Source organism: Schistosoma haematobium, chromosome ZW, assembly GCF_000699445.3.
Source record: "Schistosoma haematobium chromosome ZW, whole genome shotgun sequence".
Classification (NCBI taxonomy): domain Eukaryota; kingdom Metazoa; phylum Platyhelminthes; class Trematoda; order Strigeidida; family Schistosomatidae; genus Schistosoma; species Schistosoma haematobium.
This window is the reverse complement of record NC_067195.1, coordinates 27851622-27862960: the sequence shown is the minus strand read 5'-3', so window position 1 is coordinate 27862960 and position 11339 is coordinate 27851622. Positions and strand designations below refer to the sequence as shown.

At 31.5% G+C, this 11339-nt stretch overlaps 1 protein-coding gene across 2 annotated transcripts in view; it reads right to left on the bottom strand.

Annotated features, from left to right (window-relative positions):
- The window catches only part of ANK2_4 (Ankyrin-2), an 88107-nt gene extending 81796 nt beyond the window's left edge, over positions 1-6311 (bottom strand). The window contains exons 1-2 of one of the 2 annotated variants that reach the window (XM_051210901.1): positions 6138-6311; positions 4923-6091 (exon numbers count right to left, since the gene is read on the bottom strand). In XM_051210901.1, coding sequence (XP_051070925.1) covers positions 4923-5696 — 774 coding nt within the window. In that variant the 5' untranslated portion in view covers positions 5697-6091; positions 6138-6311. Of the gene's footprint in view, positions 1-4922 lie in introns of both variants that reach the window. The other variant, XM_051210900.1, reaches the window with a different exon arrangement.
- Between the last annotated feature and the right edge of the window lie 5028 nt (positions 6312-11339).

Genomic DNA, 11339 nt, shown 5'->3' with positions numbered 1-11339 from the left:
GTTACTTAAATCTCTAATGTTTTGTATTTCCTTATAAAGCTTATCGGTGATGACTCTTAGAAAGTGTTATAACTAAATGTACCGCGCATAACCAAACATCATATTATATTATAAAGCACGGCGATTTCGGGTTACAAATTCGCCCATTACAGTGTTATTTATTTAGTAAATTGAGCAACGCTATAAAATATGTGAAATAGATTCATGTCAACGTAAAGAACTAAATGAATAAATTATATGTTGTTAAGGAATATAAGTTCTTTTAAACTAATGAGATATGATGTTCTATAACTTTCTACATAAAAGTTCATCTAAATGTTTCGCTGACTAAAAAGCTTGCCATAATTAACCCAAACTTTTGCGTACATTTTTTGTTTTAAACCCACCTATGTATCCAAATAAGTGTTTGTCCTAAAATAATGTGCATTTCTTTGGAAGTTAAGAGGACAAAACTAAATTTTCAGCCATATATATATATATATATATATATATATATATATATATATATATCAACTCTGACAACTGACTTGTCATACAGAGATGTTGCAGTGACATGTGACTATGACATTTTAGGGTTACGTTGTTTTCTGGATAATCGATAAATTACCGTTTGTAAAACAATACTACCCTGGAAGATATCATTAAATACCAGAATAATTATGTTTAAACAGAGCTGAAAAACATATTATTAGTATTTAGACTAAGAGATATTAAGGCGACGACGCGCTAATAAATCTACCTTCCAGCCAAACACTAATCATAAAAATACGTCGTTAAACACATCGATACTTTAACATGCTATTTCCTACTAAATAACGAAAATGAGATTGGAAAAAGTCGACTACTGATGTTAGCAACATATTTTATGTATATATCTTTGTTTAAAAACTTCGGAAAATTTATTTTATGGAATGCGCTAATGTAATACGTTATTTTTGAATTGTTGTTTCAAACATAAAAATACTGAATGATTCGAGAAGAATAAAGGTTACTTCAGCTGTAAATTATTTTGAATAGTTGTTATTAAAACTCTTAATAAACAGAATAAGGATTTATGAAGCTGAATTGTTGATAATGACAAATAAATTACAAGCACAGGTGGCTTCATACATATTTTTTTCATTAGTTCAGAAGCGCTTATTGTCAAATTAGAAATTTATGGAAGGCTACTTATAGGCACTGATTACTAGTGGTCTTATTTTCTAGTCAGATTTCATTTTTAAACTTTTAATTGATTGAATTATGTTTCTATTAATCTTATATTTGAAACAGATAGCTGAATCCGCCTGTATCTCTTCTACTCAACGTATTTATACAAGCAACGTAAATGGACTTAGAAATTTCACAAATCGATGCAAACAATGCCCAGATTATAACGCGAACATTTTGTAAAGAAAGCATCATTTATGTTCTTGAAATTATTATCAATTATTATTATTTTGCCGTTTTACAATTTAGTGTTCAACCAGAAACTGTACGTAACTTACTTAAGTAATTAATTTTTATTAAGCTATGTTGACTTTATTTTTTGATGTATGCAACGTTTTCGAATAATGATGAGTAAAAGGATTTGATTCGTTAGACTCAGTAAAACAATTGACCAATTATTTTCTACTGCAAACCCCTTCTAACCCAAAGATGTCTTTAGAATTTGTGTAGAAAACAGCTACATCAATTGATGCAAAATTTAACTTTGGACTGATTATCATTATAGATTGATATTCAAATGTTTCATTATTTATAATGTACCTCCAATGAAAATTTTACGGTGCTGGTCGAATAACATAAACAATGTAACGAGCAGAACATCTGGTTTAATAAACCGTTACCCGAAATGAATTAAAAGCAGTTTACAACAATTATAAAAACAAATCACCAATCCACCTCGCTTACAAATTAGTAAATCCCAGAACTGTTATATTGTATTCACAATACACTTGCGCAATTCAGAAATCAGGACCCAATTATTTGGAAGATATATGTCCAAAACTGTTTTAAAATAATCTAAGTGAATGAGGAGTCTTGGTCTAGTTCATCAGGCTAAACGTTAGGATTATTTAAGCTTCAATTGCTCAAATTATTTCAAATAACATGTGTTAATTTTGTCTGAAAATTCCTTTTATTAAGAAAAATCCAACAATGGACTGCCAAAATTAGAGCATATTTAATTATACAGTTCAAGGTGCTCGATTATTCTTATTCACTGATTGAAGTATGCTTGATAAAAAGTAGTCTATAATATTCTTCTTAGACAGACAGATTTATGAAGAGAAATGAACTTGCAGGACAAAACCACCAAAATATCCTGCTACCACTTGAAAATTTTACATTAGTAACCGAGCATTTAAGGAACAAATTTTAGGGTTGCATTAGTGACATTAAAAGGGACCAAATCCTAACCAGTTTTTATTGCTTTATCATCAAGAAAATTAGCGAGAACTAACAAAATGTTAGCTACATAAATAATATTAACAGACATTATTGCTTAAGCAGCAATATTTATTTCGAAACTTAATATCAGCTGGTCAATGCTCTGTTTACCTAGTTGACGTTTATTAATGGATATAATAATAACTGTTCATTTTTCCCAATAACATATAAAATTGATTTAGACAGTGAAGGTTTTCCTTTTCTGTTTATTTATTGAGTAAATGAAAGAAAAGTAATTGTTTCTCGTAGTTATTTTTGAGTAATAAATACCAACTAAATGTATATTGATCAGTTGAATGAAGACACGGGTAGATGGTGTGAATGAAGTTAATACTTATAACTAAGTTTAGGTCTGCTGACTCAGACTATCATTTAAAGCAGTTAGCTACGGAGCAGGTGGTTTAAACTTATTATTGATGCTCTGTCATTACTTTGTGTTTCACCTATTAAACTGTAAATATGTTTACTTAGACAAACCAGTCAATAATCAACCTGTGCATATGTATTGCCAGAAATAGTGTATAACACTTATTACAAAGTTTAAAAAAATTATCGACCATTGTTTTGTTTCCATAAACTAACACAAAAGAATAAAAAAATAAAATCAAAAACAAACTCTAGATTATCAAGTAATCAAGAGTGGATATCATAACACGAAAAAACTTAAATGGATTTTCTTTAAATAAACGAAACTTTATACAAAAATATTCTCTTGCTTTATTTCACTGTTTAAAGAATAGCTAAATTCAATTATTCAAACGTCAAACGCTGGCGTAATCTTGAAATATACTTACTACGACAAACTTTTAGCTCAACTAATCACAAGTTAATTCGAATCCCACAAACTACATATTTTCATTTCTTTTTAGAATAAGCTAAGTCAAGCTTAATAATAAAAAATGATCATTCTGAATCAGGGATGGTGGTAAAACATGTACGGCCACTTAAAGTTTTAGCTGTGTGATAAGATATCTACTTAAACCGTGAACCAAAATGCATTTGTCAAAGATTCCAAATCAATTATTAAGCAAATCTAGGCACATTTAGTCATCGTAATATTATCAATGTCTTTTGGGTTGTCAAAGGTATATATAGTGTTCTGTACAACAAAATATGAAATGAATATGGACACAAACCATAAGTGATCAAAGGAGAAAGTAATACAAAGCAAGCAACATCATTCAAAATATACTTTATTGCATCACATTTAGTGCACTACGCATTAGCAAACTATTCATTCTTTCATAAAAGATTAAAATAGTGAGTGATCTAAAACGTATTTATACTTTTGCAACAAGACATTTTGAATTTGGAAGGAATTCATACATTTGAAGGGTTCGTTATTATAAAGATCAGTGGTCAGAAGTTCTGTGGATTAGGTCAACTAACTGTTCGTTACAAGTTATTAGTTCTTACTAACCGAAGTAACACATAATTCAATAGTGTAATCTGTTTTATTGCAAATTCCGTTTTATAAATTCCCTTCGTTAGTATGATAATTCCCATATATCCACATAAATATTACTGAACATTAAACCGAATAAAGATCTATTTGAAAACGATATTGTTTGCTTATATATGCAGTTTTAATTCATAATATAGAAATTCATAATATATCACTGCATTTTCAATAAGCTACCTATTCAATTCCTTTTCTATAAGGTACGCCTATTGAACTGAAAATTTAAAATAATGTATTTAATTGGTAAAATGTGATACAAGGCATGAATTCATTTCTATTTCCTTTCGTATCTGTGTAAACTTCCAACAATTACACAAACAAGATTAAATAAATTATATTCAAATTCTTTTCAGACTGTGAACGTATTTGATCATTGGAATTTCAATGAAATAAATAAACCGATTTAAAGAATATTACTTTTACGAGCAATTTATTACATAACTTTGCTTAATAAACAGAGAGAACATAGTCTTTATAATATACGAGTAATTCCTTGTCTAAGATTTATCTTTTCTTCTCTTCAATCATTTATCTATATATTCTCCTTTTCGCTTCTCATATTTAACTCCTATGTTCCTAAGAATGGTCCTGCTTCACTCTAGTTTATTTTTATTATCATCAAAATTTTTCCTACCCGTACTTATTGATTATTACTCATACATCTCCATTTCAACTTGGCAATACTCTTATCGACCATAGATTTCTGATTTTTTATAAATTACCTTATCCAATAATTATTTGTTTATTCCAAAAAATTAGTCGATTTTGACATAACTAGTCATTTTCAGTAACACATACAACTACTCGACCTTTACTTTATCATACATATGCAAAATGTTGAAAATAAACTCATCAAAAAAGGATTTATCCGCTGAATGAGTTATTTTCTAAAGTTATTTTTACAATTTTAGCAATATATCATATACTATCATAGAATTTAAACTTGCTCACTTTATTCAATGTATATTGGCTTATTTTAAATTACACCAAATATAAATATATAAGAAATGATAAAAAATGAGGAACTCACATTAGGTAAGACTTGCCAATGTTTATCAGGTGGTGCTGCTTTCGTTTCAAGTTCAATAGGCAAACCATTTATGGCTGGTTTCTTTTTTGGTCCTTCAGATGCTACAGAAACATCTGCTGATTCTCTGGTTGAACTTCTACCTGAATCGTGCTGATCATCTGGATATCTTTTCAAATGTTTTCCCTCAGATACAATATGTGGGTTTTCATCTGTTGGAGTCTTATTTGTCTCGTCTCTTGGATAGTTATAGGCATCTCTTGTTAATTTCTCTAAGTATAACTCTTGCTTACAAAACTGAGGTCTATAGGTTTCATCAGCCGTTGGTGTTAGGGATCCTTCTGATGGACTAACATCAGTTTCATTTTGTCTCTGTTGAATATTAGTCTGTGACTCATTTGATAATGTTTGTAACTCTACATCAGGTGACATTAAACCTGAAGAATAAGCGGTAGTTGAATCATCTTTTCGACGTTTTCTTGAGGGAGAAAATAATGAACCCAAAGATAATGTACGCAGAAATGTGAAAGGTTTGCTTTTTGATTTCGTCTCATTTCCAGAAGATAATGTGGAGCCAGCTGTTAATGTAGCGGATTTCTTTTCCATCGTCCATCTTGTTAACCTATTGGAAGATGAAGATGACGGCTTTTCTGAAATATCTTCTTCACTATCCGACCGATGAAACATACGTGGTAATGTGGAACAGCCTCTTTCATTTGAACTACCGGTCACCGGTGTCCTACTCTTACTTGATTTTCGCTTCACACAACGCAGCATTGTAAAGGAAAGTTTAAAAACCCGATGTACAGAGAAATTTGGAAATGATTAAGGAATGAATGTAGCGGAATTTGATATGACTTGGCTAAATTATTAGTACACTATCGTCATTATTGTTTGTTTCTTCACAATATATCATAACTAACATGAAGTAGCAAGCATACAAACTTGTTTCTGTAAATTTCACTGAAATGTTCTAGCAATAAAGCATTTAAATTGATTGAGTTGAAAATTTGAAAAGATAGTTTATCATGACGAAAACAAGAAGGCACTCTACATGAAAGTATGAAATTTCGATGACTAAGTAATAGAACAACAAGCAAAGTGAAAACAAAATAATAACAAAACTATGAAGTAATATTAATCGATATTGTCTTCACAATTTTTCGACTCAACTATATAAAATAATATTATGTATGAGGCACTAATAATGATTCTCACTTGAGTAAAACGTATTTGTGCAGTGGTGTTGACTGTTTGAACAGACTGCACCGGGTTCAGTAAAAGATAAAGGGGACGAGCTCTCAATTCCTCCAGATTAATATGCTTGGTCTGAATATACGAGAAACGATCACTTTGTAAAATGAATTTGAAGCTTCAGATTTGTAATTCAAGTATTCTTCGGAAATTGATTCTCATTTTCTGATCAATTCCCTAACTGACCAATTAAAATTAAGTAATTATCCATTTTTAGAACTGAAAATTTAGTTGGTTGAAATTTTCGGGCTATGCGCTAACTGTTATGGTCAATATCTGTCTGTCCACTTTGTTTCTCTGCGGATTACGTCGAACTAGGTGGCATATGGTTGATATATGTCTAGATTCAAATAAACAATCATGGTAGTCTTATTATCATTATTTTCATCACAAATCAATATGTGTCAAATTACTAGGATGCTGTTTAATTATTTTCTCAGACTTTAAACTATATGATCCCATAATATGTTTTAACATCAAGGTACAAACATTTTGCAGCAATAGGGATTGTTCTAAGGAAGGTGACTTGACATTATCAAGCTCAAGTATTTGATAACTGAGGAGGAAAGTAATGAACTATGTTGTTAATATCAGAAAGAAAGTACAATTTATGTTATAATCACAGTATTATTGACAAATTTCGTGTCTTCGAACGTTTTTTAGTGAATGTTTCCGTCATTTAGATTTACATTTGCACATAATCTGTAATAAAGTAAACTGAAAAGAACTACTGGAGAAGAAATGATAATTCTGGCTAATCAATTATATGAATGCAAAACATGTATTTGATATGAAGTTGAGACTATAATTTATGGACGACCTTTGAGCGACGCCAGAGTGACTTTGAAAGTGTCCACCTAACAATTACGACGAAATTAGGGGTATAAACCAGTGTGGGGAATTAGTATTATGATTTACAGTTGATGGTTAAGGTAAGAATTAGATTTGAGGTTTTCATCACGAACTGACATCAACTATAATGCCAAAACTTTATTTATCCAGATGGATGAGTGAATTTCTCGCCAAAATTCGAGACGTGTCATCCTATATTTTATTGGTTCGTCCATAAATTATAGTCTCGCTGATGTGAAAAACAGCCATGGTTCATGAACTCAGTGTTTAAGCTTGTGAACCAAACAATACGTCAGTCAATCAGTTTGAATAGCTCAGTAGGAACGTCTCAACTACGAAGTTGAGTCACGCTGGTTTGAATACCACATGGAACATCACTTCGCTCAAGATTACATGTACATTTAGATGACGGCTACCAACTAGCATGGCATGTAGGTCCAGGGTTTTCTGCTAACAAAACCCAACTTATAATGAAGATGATCCTTAGAATATTGTTGTGAGTAAGCCGCTTGTTAACATGAAAAACTGGACAAAACAGATTATGTCTCCAAGATGAAATCCATCTTGAGCGACCACATAAGGTTCAAGTTAGACAAAAGTAACAAAGACTTAACTGATTCCACTGAGAAAAGAATCACCAAAGTACTCAGAAATCTGAAAAAGATGATCGATAATCCTACTTACAATAATGTACAACCTCATGGGTCTCATTTACCCCACATGTATGGATTGGCAAAAATACATAAACAAGGTTATCCTCTTAGACCTATTTTTTCAATAGTCAATTCACCATACCATAAAGTTGCACGATGGTTGGCAAATAAGTTAGAACCAGTGCGTCAACGATTAGCCGCTTATACACTAAAGGATTCGTTTGTATTTGCTGACAGCATGAATCACATAATTATTGTTGGTAAGTTTATGGTTTCTTTTGATGTGACATCGTTGTTTACAAAAATACCACTTCTTGAAACCATAGACATAATTTGTCAGCATTCTGATATCCTACCTCTACCAGCACCAGAATTCAAACGACTGTTACTCATTTGTACAAAAGATGTTCAGTTCCAGTTCAAACTATATCAAATACAGACAAAACGACGGTGTAGCAATGGGAAGTCCGTTAGGTCCTGTCCTAACAGATATCTTCATGGATAACCTCGAAAGAACCAAGCTCAAAGGAGTGATTGATGAAATGATGTATTATTCAAGGTATGTTGATGATACATTCATCGTATGTAATAATCAACAACATGCAACAAATCTGCTAAAGTTTTTCAACGAAGCCCATCCAAATATCCATTTCACTATGGAACATGAAAAAGAAAACAAGTTCCATTTTCTCGATATCGCGATAAAACGAAGAAAGGATGGTACAGTTCAATGTTTAGTTTATAAAAAAGACACATGGATTGAAAATTATCTAAATTTCAATAGCTTTTGTCTAATCAGTTACAATAGGTCACTGGTCAAAACACTGTTTCACAGAACAGAAAGAATATGTACTGCCGATACACTTGAAGAGGAAGTTATGAATGTTAAAAAATGTTTAAAGAATAACGGATACCCACTGAAATTTATTGAGAAATATGGCAAACGTGAAGATAAAAAACCCAACGAAATTACAGCAAATAAAAAGCTTATTTTTATTCAACTTAAATTCAAAGGTGATAATGTCACAGGATCAATCAATAAGAGACTAAAAACTGCACCGACAAGAAATTATCCTGCAGCAAAATTGATTGTCCTGTCCAAAACAACATGTTCTTTGACACAATCAAAGGTCGACAAGTATCCCTTTCATGTTACCACCAACTGTGTATACAAATTCATATGTATCTGCCAAAGCAGTTACAGTGGTAGAACAGAAAGGAGAGTCTACGTCCGCTTCAAAAGAACATATTCCGGAAAGTTTAACATCGAATGAATTGAAAGCATTCAACAGTGCCATCGCAAGATATCTTTTTGACACAGGACACGAAGTCGATACACTGAAGTCCTTCAAGGTGATTAATAGACAATCAAGCTCCAACTTTCTTAAATTTGCCGAAGCATTAGCGATCAAACGTCTAAAACCAGACCTATGTATACAAAAAGAGACAGTAATAAATCTTTCTTTACCCTGGTAACAATACCCCCCTTTTTTTATTCATTTATTTCTATTTATTTATTTATTTATTTATTGCATCATTATTGCAACTCTTTCTGAAGTTTAAATTACATCATACATAACTGACTGATTTCAATTCATATTTTCTTTATTACCATTAATCTATTTTCATGAGTTCTAATCACTATTTCAATGTTCCGGAACTTTCCCTCTCAAACTCTATTTATTCGAGACAAAATTTTACGACCTCATTAACTCTATCGGAATCTTCGCTACACCATGATACATTTATTCGTCCTTATTCACCCTCTTATTTGTAAGTATGTCAATATCTGTAATAATGTTGAATTTTAAATATTTTAGGTTGTAAGCAGCTGATGAGAACCTGACGAAATAAAATGAATTCATATTATTCTAAACCGATCTTTGTTCTTACTCTCGTTAAGATAATAAAGGGAACTATGTGTATGAAAAAAACTGGAACTCATGAATAGGTATGTCAGAACCAAAAAAACTCTGTGTTTGTAAGATTTATTTAAAGAGCTTTTTTTATGACTATCTTGACGCTATTACATCATAACACAGGGACAGAATTATTGTTTCCCCACACATTTTTCCATAATTTATTGAAACAAGTAAATATCTCTGATATTTCCTTCCACGAGTACTTATAAGTTTTACTTGATGTACCCTGTGAAGTGTATCAAATTCATTTTGCTGATCAGAAGGGATTTCAACGAATAAACCGAACCATTCAATATTATTAAGGTCAGGTGCATTAGAGATGAGGCAGCTTATTTGTTAGCATCAGCAGCTGTCGTCAGAAACTAGGCTGTTAGTATCTTTATGTTTATTTATTTAAATAATTATAAAAGTCGACTTTATTGATGCATGCTTAGTGGATAATAGCAATAATATAAGCCTTTTGCAGTTTACTTAGGTCAATATATATATATATATTCACCAGGATAGAATTTAGCATTCTTCAGGATTTAATTTATCTTCATTGTCTTTTGATTGGTCATTCTGAGAGATGCTCCGAAATGCTTTTTAGAAGAGGCCTCGAATTAAAAACAAATGCACCTAGATCCACGGGGTCCTCTGATATACACACTCATTTCGTCAGTTGTAATAACTAATTCATCATAAGGAACTATATAAAACGATGACTGGTATTAGATTTTACAACGACCGAGTACGAAACCTTAATGATGCGAAAAAGAAATAGGACCGAAATTATTGAAGGACGAGTTATGCATACCTTACAATAAATAAAACATGATGGTGTAATCTCAGATCCTAAAATACCCTGACTATATGAACAAAATAAAATGCATAGGTTGGGAATACCTCTTCATTTTAACTAGATATGATTGATTCACAATGATACTTATTTACACAGTGGATAACTCAATTGTTGAATTAAGTCTAAAATAGATGTTCTCTGCACGACAGATTTTCGTTATATGTAAGTAGTAAGTAAACTGTAAACGTTATTTTCTCATAGTAGATCGCTTACGGAAGAGGTTTTTCAATGACTTATTCATAATAAGTAACAGTAAGCCCGGTTTACAAAAGATATTCGAGTAACTTATAGTCGCCATCAATTATTTAAGTCTGTAATGAAAAATGAATGCCTACACTAGATCTCTTTTTTCATAGTCCACTTACTAGAATAAATGATGTTACACTGAAAGGCTCCATAAAAAACTGACTTCATTGTCAGCTTACGATAATAAGGAGGGAAACCATCAACTGATTTTCAGTGTTCATCCTATTGTAAAATTTATCCAGTAAGCGGCTTGAAGCCTGAAAAAACCATTCTAAAATCACCTTTTCAAGAAAATCCTACACTCCTTACCATTTGCTGAGTAAAGTATGCTACGAAAAAAGTTTCGAAAGACTAAATATTGTGTTCCATAGGCTTAGGATTCAAGCAAAATACTAATGGTAGCACCAGTAAAAATCGTTCTTCGCATAACACTCGATAACCACCCTTCATACGACTCCGCATGACAGGTTAGTTATCATAACTGACTGATTATACATGTACCGTGTTAAATTTATCCTACCGTTTGGATGGAAAATATGGAATTATGTTCTAGGTAGTTATCCGATACACAATTATTTAAAAATGTAAACAACCCTTCAAAGAACAAACGTCTCATTCAGATAAACGTTATATGCTGTTATGGTTGACTCAA